This window comes from Lampetra planeri, chromosome 63, assembly GCF_965212315.1.
Source record: "Lampetra planeri chromosome 63, kcLamPlan1.2.h2, whole genome shotgun sequence".
NCBI classification, from domain to species: Eukaryota; Metazoa; Chordata; class Hyperoartia; order Petromyzontiformes; family Petromyzontidae; genus Lampetra; species Lampetra planeri.
The window spans coordinates 2,844,506-2,860,932 of NC_136169.1; the positions used below are offsets into that span (position 1 = coordinate 2,844,506).

Below are 16,427 nucleotides of genomic sequence, written 5' to 3' on the forward strand. Positions count from 1 at the left end.
AGGCTCCGTAAACCTTAGATGTAATGCTCCTCTGGATGCCAGTAATGACTATCAAAACACAGTATTTACCAAGGTAGAAAAACCCTTGAACACTTTGCACGCAAGCTCAATGTTATCGTTGTGTAAACCGATGCAAAATCTCTCAAAATCAAAACAATTACAAACCCAACACCAGCCGTGTTAAGCACCACGCCTTTTGCCTTCCCAGTTCTCATGTTTACAAACTGCACCAGGTACGCGTTTTAGGTGGAGTCGATCAAGCGGAGGCCTAGGATCGGTTCAGATATTCGGCACTGATGTTGGCTGCGATAGAGTATCGAACTCGGGTAGCCAGGTTGTTAGTACAGTTCACGAACCGCTACGCTCCCGCTAAATGCACACATAGACACATGGAAACACCAAGAGCAAGGCGTTAAGTTTGAATGGGCATCCACACGGTCTGCAGTAGAATGGAAGAGACCTTCATCACACAGCGTTTTTCTTTGCTTTTAATCGTCACATTCCCATTGCCGCCTACAACTGGAAGCGGCCTTCTTGATCAGTGAGATGCGTTCGACTACAGCGAGTTAATATTTACAACTGGCGACAGTCCGCACTTGTGCGTGTGCGGTTGGGGGGAGGGGGGGGGAGATAACGCTTTACACCGCGTCGAGCGAGCTCGATGACTTATGCGACACTGATGCCAAGGAGGAACCGGTTGCTTTAAAAAAACTTTAATACATAAACATTATTTCCCGCGGTCCCAACCAAACAAACGCCACCACACCATGGGAAGAGTGAAATGAGCTCTCTTCTCTCCGCACGGGCGGGCATGTGCTCCCCAATCATGGGGATTTTTACTTTTTCACCAGACGGAACGTGGATCGGCAGGAACAGAACTCGAGACTCTCCACGAGTGGTTCCACCCTTTGCGGGCGGCGGCTCCGTCTGCGTAGAGGTGACTCCATCTCCACACGAGGGACGCGGCGCCCGACTGTAAGATGACCTGATCCAACCTCCTTGAGCGTGAGAGACACTTTCCCGCCTTCAAATGGATTGGTTCAGGAATTTGAGCAGCTCTGCCCGATTTCTGTCTCGCTGTGAACGTAAGACAGTACGCGGATTAATGTCAAAACAGAACACATACTTAATTTGGAGCTTTCGTGACTGCAGGAATTACTCTTTGGTTCTTTCTGTAAAGTCATGTATAAAGAGAAAATAATAAATTAAATACTAGCATACGTTTCCTCCCTCTCTCTCCGCCCCCTCTCTCTATTTAAGGCCTCGACACAGAGGCGTGGTTTCTCTGTGTGCCTATGTATGTGTCACTCTCTATGTATCTCTGTGATATCTGTCTCTACTTATATGTCTGTCTATGTCTCTGGTTCTGTGTTTTATCTCTCTCTCAAATTTATCATTCTCAGGAAGAACGTAATCAACCAGGTAGGGTGTTGACTGTTATGTTATCTGACTCTCTGTTGTATTACATTACATTTCTAAGTTGACTAGATTTGTGTTTCTATTTCATTTATACTTGATGATGATTGCTTGTGTTGCAATCGAAACGTCGTATGCTAGTATTTAATTTATTATTTTCTCTTTATACGTCACTTTACCGAAAGAACCAAAGAGTAAAACAGAACACGCGCGTATGCGGCAGTTCACGCTCTCGTTCACACCACTGTCAGTGAAGCACAACACCGTTTGTGTGTGTTAACTATGGGTGAGTTCTGCAGTTAAAGATGTGAGGGTGCTGTATTGCATGAGATGGGTGTTTTATATTCTTAGATTTTTTCGGTAAAGTCACGTAGGTAAAAAATTTAAAAATAATAAAAGTAAAATAAGATAAAAATTACGACGTTTCGGGGGCAACACAAGCTTCCGTCTTCAGGTGGAACCGTCACAGAACGATAGCTGTATCAAGTATCCTCTTACTTAAGTATCCTCTTACTTGATACAGCTATCGTGCTGTGACGGTTCCACCTGAAGACGGAAGCTTGTGTTGCCTCCGAAACGTCGTGATTTTTATTTTTATTAATTTTTTACCTACGTGACTTTACCGAAAAAACCTAAGAATATGAATCCTTGCAGTCACGAAAGCTTCAAATCTAGAATTAATGGGTATTTTACATTGGATGAGTCAAGCGTTCTGCATGTAACGGGCCCACTGCAATAGAAATTGAATTAAAATACGGCTGCTGCGGATATGCTTGTGCCTCACAGCAAGAAGGGCACTGGTTTAAATTCCCAAATCGGACACCTTTCTGCATGGGTTTACTGCAGATTTTCAGGTTTCTCCCATATAACCCCCCCAATACATGTGTATGTACGTTGAACTTCTTTCCCACTGTACATAGCCAACTGTGCTATTGGCGAATCAATATCCCAATGCTGGAAAAAGATAGCACTGAAAATTAATCGATTGGGAACACAGAGCAATTTATTGACCACCCCCCCCTTCCCCCTAACTGCACACTTTTTGCTGTTTTTTCCTGGATTTTTCTGTTTGCACGTAGTCACTTTAAGATGTTTTCTTGTTCATGTTTTTGTTTGTTGCAGTTGCACCCGATTCAAGAGCCGAATGGCTCACAGGGCTATACCAAATAAATGAAACTGAAAACTGAACTTGCAGGACCATCCTGAAAGGGAGTCTCGAAACTCGGTGAGGCTTTCTTTGGTAATACAAGAGGAATAATTCCTGTAGGAAAAACATCGTACTCAAATTGTAAATGTTGTGGGTTTACTCTCCAACACACCAGTGTGCTGAACGAGTAATTGGCACATTTTTGTGACAAACCTTACCAATTGGCTGTGTCGGGTGGCGGCGGTTTAAACGACATATTTATATTCACGCAATCCAACCCAAAATAATTTATGGATATTGGTCGCAAAAGCCTACGTGTTCAACTGGAATAATACCTAATAGGGTTTTTGCCCTTTTTTTTCTGGCAACAAAACTGAAACCTTTTTACAAGGAATCATGTGTGCATTAACCACAATACTTGTGGTCAAAATGCAAACAAAAAACACACCGATAATATATGCATTGTCCTTGAAACTGATTGGTCCACTCCAGAGACTGCTTTCTTTTGAGCCTCGTCTCAATTGGTGCTCGACCAGATGATGCCAAAAGGCGTACAGCTCAAAGACAATGCACTATCAAAGTAATGAGGGCTCGGGTTAAGCATCTACATCATTAGACCTCCTTTGCCAGTACCAAGGTATAATAAAGTAAAACCTTGGATTGCGAGCATAATTCGTTCCGGAAACGTGTTTGCAATCCAATGCACTCATATATCAGTTGTGATCACGTGACGCTCGGCAGCCAAAGCGTATACACCTACTACTCGTATTGCAAGACCTCGCTCGTTTATCAAATGAATATTTATTTAAAAATTTTGCTCGTCTTGCAAAAGACTCGCAGACCAAGTTACTCGCAATCCAAGGTCTTACTGTAATAGGGGTTTCCCCCCTTTTTTTTTAAAGGGGAAAAAACCCTATTATTATACTTTGGTACTGGCAACGGAGGTTTAATGATGATGATGGAATCATACCTCTTTGTCAGCTTTTGACTTCTTCACCTTCATCTTGATCTTCCTCCCCGTGACCATGCTGTACTTCTTATTCTTACGCTTCAAGAACTGCACAGAGAGAAGAACTTCCATCAAACAAGTAACTCACAAATGGCAGTTGTTTTTAATCATTACCCACATACGTCTCACTGAGCCTTTTAGGGCTCTTTATGATCATCATGATTTACGATGGATAAGTTGGGCCATCTCAAAGCACTGGACATGCAATAAATAAACTTGTATCGAATCTCATCTCAACACATTTGAAGGGTCATATCGCCAGTGGCAGCTATACCTGCGTAGCACAAGGTGATTTAGCACCTGTCCCACAAGTGGGCATGAGTCTGGCAATGATAGATTTGGTGTTCTAGACTTGGGCACGCCCAGTGGCAGCTGTCCCTCTTCGGCACAAGGTGACTGAGTCACATTACCCCTTATTCAGGAGGGTCATGCCAATTGTTTTTTGCAAAAGGGGGCGATGTTAGCTGATGTGTGTGATCCCAATGGAGAAATGTGCAAGTTAATTTTCATCTTTGAGATGTTTGGCCAATACCCGTTACATCGTTTGTGTTTTTTTAGCCATGGGGAGGAAACCGTAGAACCCGTTGGAAAAGCAAGTGTCTGTGTTGAACTTCTTTCACACCGTACATAACCAACCGTGCTAATCGGGAGGTGCAGAACAGGGAGAGAAAGAAAACATACAAACTCCACACGCAGAAAGCAGCCCGGGTCGGGGATCAAACCCAAGGCCCCTTCTTGCTGTGAGGCACAAGATGTTACCACTGTGTCAAATCCTGTCCAATCAGAAGTGAGGTGTCTGCGGTGTCAAAGGCTCCACAAGCAGCCCCCCCCACCCTCCCCCCCCTTTCTGCCGTGGCTCAGGCAGACCTTGGACAGCTGGACGGGGCCCTCGCCATCACCCTCGGTCTTGCTCTTGTGTGGCTTCTTAGTCTTCTTCTTTTTCTTCTTCTTCTTGTCCTTCTTATCTTTCTGCACCCACCAAAGACAAAGGATCACCCCCATTCGGCCTTCACGGACGGTTGGGCAAAAATCGCCGTTAAAAGCGAGCAGCGCCAACGAAGGCCGGCACGGCCGTTAGCGATAACGGGGGTAGGTAGGTGGCCAACACCACGCTCGATTGGCTTTGTCTCCCCAATGTTGATGTTTACACATCGTACCAGGTATTCATTTATGGCGGAGTCGACCTAGTGGTAGACCCAGGATCAGTTCGGATAACTGTCAGAACTTCGAGAAGGAATTTAACTCGGGTCATCTGGTTCGTAGCACAGGCGCACATCAGAGACACACACAATGCTCCTTATTAACTGGGGCCCTGTCACCAGCCCCCAGCTGGCCTGTTTCAGTCGTTCGCGGGCAGTAGCTTCTTCCGTGGGCAATGGTCTAAATTAACGGTCACATGCAATTCACAACCACTGTTGTCAAGTCTGCATTAACCACAGGCGTGCGTGGCTAGATGTCTCTTTGACACCCAGTCAGGTGTTTGAACACCGTAACACCTCTTGTATAATTTCGGGAAAAGGTTAAAGTCTATTCTTTTTACATCATCTAGATACCAGTAAGGAGGGGTCCCATAGATAATGTTTCAGCACTGGGATGTTGTGGTCAATACCGGAGAACCCCGGAGGAAACCCATGCAGAGCAGGGGAAAGTACAAACTCCACACATAGAAATTTCCCAGAGTTGGGTATCGAACCCAGGCACTCTTCTTGCTGTGAGGCTCAAGAGTTACCACTGCGCCACCACCACTCTGCTCGACACGAGCCAAGTTAATCAAACAGCAATTGGCCAAACATCAAATGCATGACCATCCTGAAATGTCTCAAGTCTACATGAGGTTGAATTATGACATCATTAGTGGTATTCCACGTGTAGAGATCCAGCAATTTAAATTTCGATTTAAAGCTTTCGTGACTGCAGGGATTCATCTTCTTGGTTCTTTCGGTAAAGTCACGTAGAAGGGAAGTAATAAAATAATTAAAATAAAACATAATAAAATAATTCTCAGACGCTGTCTCCCCGATAGACCTGGTCTTCACCTGAGGATGGCTGCTTGCGTTGTGGCCGAAACGTCGTGAGAATTATTTTATTATGTTTTATTTTTATTATTTTATTACTTCCCTTCTACGTGACTTTACCGAAAGAACCAAGAAGATGAATCCATCAATTTGTCTATTAATAAAACTCTCTATTCTCACGATACATGCTCTACGTGCGTAAGAACGCAAAACAAATTTTTAGCACATCTACAATTAACGTGCAAATTATGAAGTCACGGGTCAAAGTGATTTCCCTGCTCACCTGCACAAGTGATCGAAATTCCACAATCATATGGCAAGGGGCACAAGTCTCTCCATAGGACAACCACGGTTACCTTCCCCACCAATTGATAGATATTTTATCGACCACAGAGGGATGATGGGGCGAGTTAACCCCCACTTCCCCCTATCAGGCATTGAATTCACAATCTTCCGGTTGCAAGTCGCTCGCTCTTTCGCAGTCACGCCCGGCTGGTTTACATTATATGCAAATATATTTGAATTCCTTCATATGGAATGGCTGCTGTGTTGAGATAAAAATAAACTATTTTTTATTTTACCAGGTAAGGCCTACTAAGTTATATAGCTCTTTATCAGAAGCGACCTGGCTATCACAAATGATAGCTCAACGAAGTGGCTTATCACGTGGAAATATATAGTGGACAAATACTCGAAATGCATGACGTTGATTCTAAATGAGGGAAAAAACTAGAGGACCCAGAGACAATCCACACGACCACGGGGAGAGAGAGAGAGACACGCAAACTCCAAACATACAAGCGTCAGGATCGAACCCACGACTTCCTATATACCAGGCGAGATAGTTAACATCTCGCCACCGTGGCACCCAAAATTGTATACACCCACAGGCAGAGCCAGTAGGGGGGGGGGGGTGACACGTGCCCCCCCAATGATCCGATCGAAATCCCTAATTTCGATTGGATCATTGGTGTTTATTAGTAATACATCGGCATTTTGCGACCCCCACTGCCACTGTGTAGCATATTATTACGTGCCAGGGACTCTTATGAGATAGGACAATATTCTGAGTCCATAATTGCCAATGAGTAACGGCAACGCAGTTATAAGTGACTCAGAATTGTGCGCAGTTGCGTATACAGCACGTGACTTCCCTGAAGGCATTCACCTTCAGCGAGCGCGATGCCAATCACACAACGCGGTTCGAATTCGACCCTCGATCGATGGCTGCGCCATCGCTGCACACGCGTCAAATAAAAAGCAAGGGACAAGTCCTTACTTACTAACAACTCAAATAATTTTTCTATACACCAATGTTCATATTATCAAGTGGTAAAAATATCTGCTCAGAGACCGGGTCGTTACCTTTTTGCTGTTTTTCTCTTTCTTTATTTTCTTTCTTTTTTTCTTGTCGGATTCTGCATTGTTAAAAGTTGACCAGTGTTAGGTCAGCCACGGGGAACATTGCATTTGGCGTTCCCCCAGCCAACGAGTGCGCGCCTTCAGCAGTCAACGTCACTTGCAGGCGTAACTTTCATCACCGTGATTCTCATTGTTCCGCTTGTTTGCCAAGGGAAACCTCAGTGACTCCCAAGAATCTCTTTCAGGAGGGTCCTGCCAAGTCCTCTCATGGTGTTTGTTTTTTGTTTTTCCGGGAGGTAACCGGGCAACCCCGGATGAAACCCATGCATGAAGCCGCCCCCCCCCCCCACCAGCAAGTCAGGCACAAGTGTTAACCATGACGCTGCTACCACCCTGTCACCCAAACGAGGGGCATTAGTGTGTGCAGGTTTTGTCGTCGGGCAAAGGCAGTTGGCATCACTTTCCAGGGCTGTTGCAAGATGATGATGACTTGGCATATTTGTTAATCGCACTATTCTTGGAGCGCACAAAGGCGCTAACGTTTCGCGCAAGGCACCGGGAGTTTCAGAATCGCGGGTGATGTTCTGGTATATGTTATCGCAACCGAGTACTTTGCGGTGTAATTTTTTGAAAGGAGAAAATTACGGACCGCGACACGGGCAGTACACAATAGCCTACTCGTTTTGAATGGAGTAAGGGAACCTTACTCCACACATGTGACTAATACACGTTGCAGTAATAACCAGGGTGGCCTGCCAGATTCCAACGGCGAACCTCTGAAACAAAGCAGCGAAGCGCTACTGCTGGACCACATAACAGCCCCAAATATGGGTCTGCTATCTGAACGGGTTCCCAAGTCCCTCTACCTGTGCCCAAACACAAAGACTGCCGGGCGTGTGAGCATTTCTACGTGTGTGAATGTGTATCTATCTGTGAGGAACGTTAGTGAAGCTGTTAGCGCTACGTTGCGCTACAAACCCGGTGACCCGGGTTCAATTTCTGCTCACGGTCACCAGCAGTGACGATTATCTGAACCGGTCCTAGGCCTCCCCTAGGTCGACGAAGCCTCAAATGAGTACCTGGTGCGATGTGTAAACATCGTTACCGGGGAGACAAAGGCGGCCGGGCATGGTGTTGGCCACCCACCCCCTTGTGTGCCGTGCCGGCCTTCATATGTGCTCGCTAAAAGCACTTGCTCCAATAGTCTGTTAACGCTATACGGAGATTCATCTTCTTGGTTCTTTCGGTAAAGTCACGTAGAATGGAAATAATAAAAATAAAACATAATAAAATAATTCTCACGACGTTTCGGCCACAACGCAAGCAGCTTGCGTTGTGGCCGAAACGTCGTGAGAATTATTTTATTATGTTTTATTTTTATTATTTTATTATTTCCATTCTACGTGACTTTACCGAAAGAACCAAGAAGATGAATCCCTGCAGTCACGAAAGCTTTACATCGAAAAGCTATCCGGAGATCTTTGTCTTTTTTGTTGTTATCTATCTGTGAGAGTGTGTAGGAGTCCGTAAGCGAGTTTCTGTGTGGCCGTGCCCTCACCAGCACTGGAAGAGCTGCTCTGTGAGCACGAGGAGGAGGACGATGAGGATGCGGATGAGGCGGAGGAGGCGGAGGAGGAGGACGCAGATGATGATGAGGACGACACGGACGAGGAACGGCTCCTGCTCCGACTCCTCTTTCGCTTGCGTTTTTCCTTCTCTGAAACACAAGCACGGTCCCCCAGTACTGGGAAATCAGTCACAGGGGAAGAGATCTCACCCACCTCACCACCATCAACACTCCCCGCTAACAGAACCACACGCGGCACGCTCTCACGTTCGGGTCAACGACCAAAAGAACATTGTGGGGTTGTTAAATGACAACCGATAAAGCTGTAAACGTTTTCAAAATAGATTACTGGTCCTGAGAATCCAGGACCAGAAATCGATTCCAGAGGAATATTGATACTTGGGAACCTCTCAAGCTTTTAACTGCTGCCCCAGGAGATAGAATGGAACCAACGACCTCTGGATTTCAGGTGCAATGTGCTGGGCATTCGACCACAGCAGTATCTAATTTTTCAATTAAAAAAAGATAGATACACCATGTTCATTGCTGGACGTTTCCACATGTGTGGATTTTGGTCATGTTTTTACAATCGGTTATTCAAATACGTAAATGATGCGAAAACTCATCACAGCAGAAACATTCATGCAGGCTCGAAACAGATGGAACAACACACAAAGGTGTGCAGCATTGCATGTGCAAAACTCTCTCAGCCTTATCCAGACCACCAGCTCTAAAGAACTGAACGTTCTTTTTCGTGTTTAGACACGTTGTCGTTAAGACCCCCAAACTCTTTTCGAGTTGTTGGTCTAAACGACAAAACTGGCAGATGCTTGGAGTGGCCATCACAAAAAAACACCTTTGTGTGTTGTTTAACCCATTTGCAACCCTCGTGAACGCTCACCTCGCTCATCGCGCTCTCTCCTGGAGGTGCTGGCGCTCTCCCTGCTCTCCCGGCTTCCCCGGCTCTCCCGGCTGTCCCTGCTTTCCCTCCGCTCCCTGCTCTCCCCCCAGCTGTGCTTGCGCTTCCTGTCACCTGCGATGCACACAGCAGCAGCACGAGGCTTACGGCTCCACCGTGACGGCGGCGGCAGCAGTAACGTGGTCAGATCTCCGCCGTTCACCCAGTAGCCCCACCGCTCATCCAAGAGCGCCACCGCTCACCCAGGAGCCCCACTGCTCGCCTAGTATACAGAAGGTCGGGGGATCTATCCCGACCCTGACGTCTGTATAATTGGAGTTTGCGTGTCTCTCTCCCCGTGGTCGCATGGATTTCTTCTCCGGGTCCTCTGGTTTTTCCCTCCTGCATTTAGAAACATGCGTCGATATTATTTAGATTATTTTGCTGCTATACATTTCTAAATGACAAGCCACTTTGTTGAGCTAGGTCGCTTTTGAAAATGAAACTAATAGCTCAGTGGGCTTTACCTGGTGAGATAAACAAACGTTTAGTCTGTATATTTTTAAATGCTTTGTTTACCTCTCCTATACTTTGCACTCCGTTTGTGTTTTTAGCATCGTTTATTGTTGAAACGTTCCGACCTGCCCCTTACTGGACATCTGTGAAAAAGAGCTTAATAGCTCATCGGATTCCTCCGGTAAAAATAGAGATTCTGATGTGTGGTGAGCAGCTCACCCTGATCCGCCATCACTCAACACAGCTCCGGGTCACAGCCGTCACCTGCATCAGAAAACAACAATTAATGCGGCAATGCGGCAATGCGGCAAAGTGGCAATGTTTGCACCTCGCAACAAGGAGCTCCTAGGTTCAATCCCCAGCTCGAGTGCCTTTCTGTGTGGATTCATATTCTTAGGTTTTTTCGGTAAAGTCACGTAGGTAAAAAATTAAAATTAATAAAAGTAAAATAAAAATCACGACGTTTCGGAGGCAACACAAGCTTCCGTCTTCAGGTGGAACCGTCACAGCCCGACAGCTGTATCAAGTAAATGAGGGATTACAGGAGATACCACTCCGTATATATAATGGAGTGGTATCTCCTGTAATCCCTCATTTACTTGATGCAGCTGTCGGGCTGTGACGGTTCCACCTGAAGACGGAAGCTTGTGTTGCCTCCGAAACGTCGTGATTTTTATTTTACTTTTATTAATTGTAATTTTTTACCTACGTGACTTTACCGAAAAAACCTAAGAATATGAATCTTTGCAGTCACGAAAGCTTCAAATCTAGAATTTCTGTGTGGAGTTTGTGCATTCTCTCCCCCCCTGTTCTGCATGGATTTCCTCTGGGTTCTCCGCTTTACTCCCACTGCTAAAACAACCGTACATTGTAAATGGTGTTGGTCAAACATCCCCAATTCTGAAAGATTACCTGCACATTACTAAATTGGGATGTCACACGTAGCAGCAATATCACCTCTTACTGCAAAAAACTTTGCAGAACCCTCCTGAATCTTCAGCCTCAGTGAGGCATTCCTGGCTGAAGTATAATAAAATACAAATAAAATACTGCACATTGCTCAACAAAGCCTTGGCGAGTCTCAGGACTCATTTCCCAGAGGGCCCTGCTTTGTAATGTTCGAGCAATTCCATTATGAGTTTTGCACTTGGGAGGCAAATTGCACAAATTGGAGAAACTCCTTCCATATGAGATGTTAATAATTAAAAAAAATACGTACAGCAATGCTGTAACCTATTTGCTATGCTGCCAAAGCTCACCTTTGAAGCACGAGACAACAGGTGTGTGCTGCGATTGAAAAGATCATTGCATCGCTCATGCAAATAAAAGCTTCTCCGAACACGGAAATGTCTCAAGGTGCACAGTTTTCACACGGAGACACGGAAGACCACGGACGAGCCGGAAGGCAGCCAACAATTGCCCAAGCTCTGTGGTCCTATATTTGCATGTTTGGCCAACTCCATTGAGTGTATTTATAAATGTGTGAGAAAACTAGAGAAAACCAACTCTTCGCGAGGAAGTTAACACTCAAGGGGTGTATTAGGAGATGGGGTTAGTGGCAGGATTAGGGGAAAAAGTGGGGGATAGAGGACAGTGTTAAGGGATAGGGACCAGATTTGTGGACACGGTTATGGGATTGGGACAGCAATAGGGGTTAGGGAAAAAAATCATAAGGGGATAAGGTTAGGGGATTGGGACAGCGATAGGGGACAAAGTTCTGGGATAGGGACAGAGTTAGAATTAGGGGATAGGGGAAAGCCTTAGAAGACAATTTTAGGGTTAGGGATATAGCTGAAATTAGTGACAAGTTAGGGGTTAAAGGTTTTTTTGGGGGTTAGATCGCATGAATATAAATGTGTCGTTAAACCCGTCACCACCCAGACACAGTCAAATAGTCAGGGTCTGTCACGTAAAACAAAAACGCGCCAATTAGTTACTTCAGCACGCCCGGTGTGTTGGAGAGCAAATCAGCAGCATTTACAAATCGCCAGCGAAAACGTGGAGAAGTGAGGCCCTTCTCTTAAAGAGTGTCTCCCTCTCGTGCAGGACGATCCGCCGGGAGTGGCGTTGATCAATCGAATTCCAGGGCAGTACCTTCCTTAATGAACCCTTTTACAGCAAAAGTGTTCACTCCATACCTGTCAACCCCTTATCAGTGACTACCTTATTACTGATCAATTCAGACCTCATTGGTCACCCCGTGCCCTTATGCATCTCAACGTTCATCCTACAACGTCCCATCACAAGGGAGAAACTCAAAGAAACAGACAAAATAATTGCTACTATTATTCTGCCCGTATTGAAATGGCTGTGCGCCGTATGGACCGCACCCGTGCCCTTATGCATCTCAACGTTCATCCTACAACGTCCCATCGCAAGGGAGAAACTCAAAGAAACAGACAAAATAATTGCTACTATTATTCTGCCCGCATTGAAATGGCTGTGCGCCGTATGGACCGCACGTAGCCAACCGCGCTAATCAGAGGTGCGGGGGAAGGACAACAAACTAAACACATAAAACAGTTCTAAAGAAGTGGGTCTCTGTGTGAGGCCATATGGACTTGAAAACTCAATTTCCCTGTACGAGGGTACATCGTATGGGTTGACAGCTATGCCACTGATAATTGGTTCTTTACCCTTCTATCTGGCAACAAAACTGACACCTTTTTACAAGGAGTCATGTTTGCATAGACCGCAATACCTGCAGTCATAATACAAACAAAATAACATAACTCTGATAATGTGCACTGTCCTTTAAAGTTGATTGATCCACACCCGAGCTATGCCACTCTGACGTTGTCACCTCCCAACCCTATTCTCGACGTCTCAACTCACACAGTATCGTGTTTTGTAATGTATTTTTGTTGTTGGAACTCTGGTCTGACACCGGTGAGAGAAGGCCACAAAGTAGGCTGCTGCATGCCAATTCGTTACAAAGCCAATGCATACATTACGATCAGAGCACGTTTGTTTGCATGTTTTGCCACAAGTACGTGTGTTTATGTGTTGTTTGTTGTTGTAATGTTCTAACACGCTCCTACTGGACATATGTGAGAAAAGAAGAGCTTCATAGCTCATCGGATTTCTCCAGTGTAAATATTCTGATTGTCATTCAGCCCACCATACTGAACACGTTGTAAAATTTTACCAGGTCAGGCCTACTGAGATATATATAAACACACAACCTCCCGTGACAGCGTCTCCACGCACGGTACAATACAGCTTATTATATGGTGGTAGACCAGCGGACGCCTTTTGCTGTCTGTGGTGTGGACCAATCAGTTTCAAAGACAATGCATATATTATCAGAGTATGTTTTTTGTTTGCATTCTGACCACAAGTATTGTGGTTAATGCAGACATGATTCCTTGTAAAATGTTTCAGTTTGGTGTTTTAACATCTTAACACCTGTTTTGTTGCCAGAAAAAGGGGAAAACCTCTTCTCATATTTTGGTACTGGCAAAGGAGGTCCCATGACCCTGGACGCGTGTTGATTTTAATGTGGAGGGAAACCCGGAGGATCCGGAGACAAATCCATGCGACCTCCACGGGGAGTGTGAGAGACACGCAAACTCCAAATACACAGCAGGTGTCAGGGTCAGGATCGAACCCACGTCCTCCTGTATACCAGGCGAGGTAGTTAACATCTCCTAGCCACCGTGATGATGGTGATATAGAGACACGCAAACTCCAAATACACAGCAGGTGTCAGGGTCAGGATCGAACCCACGACCTCCTGTATACCAGGCGAGGTAGTTAACATCTCCTCGCCACCGTGATGATGATGATGGTGAGATAGAGACACGCAAACTCCAAATACACAGCAGGTGTCAGGGTCAGGATCGAACCCACGTCCTCCTGTATACCAGGCGAGGTAGTTAACATCTCCTAGCCACCGTGATGATGGTGATATAGAGACACGCAAACTCCAAATACACAGCAGGTGTCAGGGTCAGGATCGAACCCACGACCTCCTGTATACCAGGCGAGGTAGTTAACATCTCCTCGCCACCGTGATGATGATGGTGAGATAGACACGCAAACTCCAAATACACAGCAGGTGTCAGGGTCAGGATCGAACCCACGTCCTCCTGTATACCAGGCGAGGTAGTTAACATCTCCTAGCCACCGTGATGATGGTGATATAGAGACACGCAAACTCCAAATACACAGCAGGTGTCAGGGTCAGGATCGAACCCACGACCTCCTGTATACCAGGCGAGGTAGTTAACATCTCCTCGCCACCGTGATGATGATGATGGTGAGATAGAGACACGCAAACTCCATATACACAGCAGGTGTCAGGGTCAGGATCGAACCCACGTCCTCCTGTATACCAGGCGAGGTAGTTAACATCTCCTAGCCACCGTGATGATGATGATGGTGAGATAGAGACACGCAAACTCCAAATACACAGCAGGTGTCAGGGTCAGGATCGAACCCACGACCTCCTGTATACCAGGCGAGGTAGTTAACATCTCCTAGCCACCGTGATGATGGTGAGATAGAGACACGCAAACTCCAAATACACAGCAGCTGTCAGGGTCAGGATCGAACCCACGACCTCCTGTATACCAGGCGAGGTAGTTAACATCTCCTAGCCCCCGTAATGATGATGAGTAGTGGGTGAGTAGTGGGGTGAGTGGGTGGTGGGTGAGTGGTGGGGCGAGTGAGTAGTGGCTGAGTAGTGGGGTGAGTGGTGAGTGAATAGTGGGGTGAATGGTGGGTGAGTGGTGGGGCGAGTGAGTAGTGGGTGAGTGGTGGGTGAATAGTGGCTGAGTGAGTAGTGGCTGAGTAGTGGGGTGAGTGAGCAGTGGCTGAGTAGTGGGGTGAGCGAGTGGTGGGTGAGTGGTGGGGCGAGTGAATGGTGGGTGAGTGGTGGGACGAGTGAGTGGTCGGTGAGTGGTGGGGCGAGATAGTGGTGGGTGAGTAGTGGGGTGGGTGAGTAGTGGGGTGAGTGAGTGGTGGGTGAGTGGTGGGGCGAGTGAGTGGTGGGTGAGTGGTGGGGCGAGTGAGTAGTGGGTGAGTAGTGGCTGAGTAGTGGGGTGAGTGGTGAGTGAGTAGTGGGGTGAGTAGTGGGTGAGTCGTGGGGTGAGCGAGTGGTGGGTGAGTGGTGGGGAGAGTGAGTGGTGGGTGAGTGGTGGGGCGAGTGAGTAGTGGGTGAGTGGTGGGCGCGAGTGAGTGGTGGGTGAGTGGTTGGGCGAGTGCTGGATTCGTCACCCGCTCTGGCGCGGCCGAGTCGTCACCATCACCGCGGGGCCAAGCAAAATGGCGGCGTCGCCAGAGCGAAGCAATCGAAGCCGAGCGAGTCGAGCGCGCGATGTGATTGGTCGATTGCCTCGCGCTCCGCACACCCCAGAGGGTGGGGGGGGGGCAGGAAGAGAGGTCGAGAGCGGCGTGAGCAGCCGAGAGTCGAGCGAGTGGATTGAGGCCCCTCCCCCCACATGCTGTGACCACGTGAATCATTTGCCGTATTACACCCGAGTATAAGACGCAATCCCCAGCTCTCTCCCCTTCCCGTAACGTTGGTCAAAATAAGCATGAGCGTTGCAGAAGCATCCCTGTCAACCCCCTTTTCAGTGGCAACCTTTTTACAGACCAATACGGACCTTGTTGGTCACCCCGTGGCCTTATAAATCTCAAAGTTCGCCCTACAAAGTCCCATCACAAGGGAGAATCACAAACAAATATACAATTTGTCTAGCCAGTGTAGGGGTGTTACGGGAGGGCAACGGACAAGCTCACAGGGGTGTCCACATCCACGTCCGCAAACGGTTACCACCCTGGGGGGGCTGTGGGGGGATGCTGGGATCCCACACAGCCCCACCCCTCGGTGGCAAATTGGTATAAAAGGCGGGGAACGAGAGGGCTCGTGGTTCAGTGTTGGGGAGCTAAGGAGTGAAGAACCAGTGAAGAAGACTGGCAGATAGGCCCTGGAACTCCTCTGACTCGCCGTCCTTCTCAGGACCTGAGGTCGCAAACGGGTTTTGATTCCGCACCAGGGTCGCAAATGGGTAACTGTAACCGTACCCGGCCGGGTACGGGTACCCGTTCCCTACCCGTACCCTACCCGAAATTAGTGACAAACGGTGACTCACAAGTGACTCACGGCCTACCCGTACCCGGCCGCACCAGGCTCGCAAACGGCTACCCGTACCCGGCCGGGTACGGGTAGCCGGGTATCGGGTACCCAGTTGCGACCTCTGCCGAGGACGGCTGCTTCCTGAGGACGGCTGCTTGTGTTGTGGCCGAAACGTCGTGATAATTGTATTTTATTGTTTTATTTTTATTATTTCCCTTCTACGTGACTTTACCGAAAGAACCAAGAAGAGGTGGAATGCTTTGATGTTGTGTACTGGGCGAGTGGTCCACTTAAAATATATATCCTTAGTTCAATGGGCTTTACTTGGGGGGTGGGATATAAGCCTCAGATTAAATTCGGTCAAAAAACCCTAAATATTTCAAGAGCCGCAATATGCATGTGAATACAAGACGGC

The 16,427-nt window shown here is 47.1% G+C and overlaps 1 protein-coding gene across 2 annotated transcripts; it reads right to left on the reverse strand.

Annotated features, from left to right (window-relative positions):
* Positions 1-474: 474 nt before the first annotated feature.
* Positions 475-15,242, reverse strand: LOC144736797 (uncharacterized). 2 transcript variants are annotated; one of them, XM_078619437.1, is made up of 8 exons: positions 15,151-15,242; positions 10,150-10,194; positions 9,418-9,549; positions 8,508-8,666; positions 6,953-7,005; positions 4,440-4,541; positions 3,534-3,620; positions 475-1,077 (listed from the first exon to the last, which is right to left on the reverse strand). In XM_078619437.1, exons 2-8 carry the CDS (start codon positions 10,160-10,162, stop codon positions 1,027-1,029), a joined length of 597 nt encoding a protein of 198 aa, XP_078475563.1. In that variant the 5' UTR covers positions 10,163-10,194; positions 15,151-15,242; the 3' UTR covers positions 475-1,026. The 2 variants fall into 2 exon arrangements, with proteins under 2 accessions (XP_078475563.1, XP_078475564.1); XM_078619438.1 differs by lacking the exon at positions 9,418-9,549.
* Between the last annotated feature and the right edge of the window lie 1,185 nt (positions 15,243-16,427).

Bases quoted from the DNA above. Each gene is read 5' to 3' on its own strand.
- LOC144736797 (XM_078619437.1), bottom strand. The intron at 8,667-9,417 runs GTGAGCGTTCAC...CTTGTGTTTCAG, and splicing joins GAGAGAGCGCGATGAGCGAG to AGAAGGAAAAACGCAAGCGA. The intron at 7,006-8,507 runs GTGAGGGCACGG...TTAACAATGCAG, and splicing joins GAGCAGCTCTTCCAGTGCTG to AATCCGACAAGAAAAAAAGA.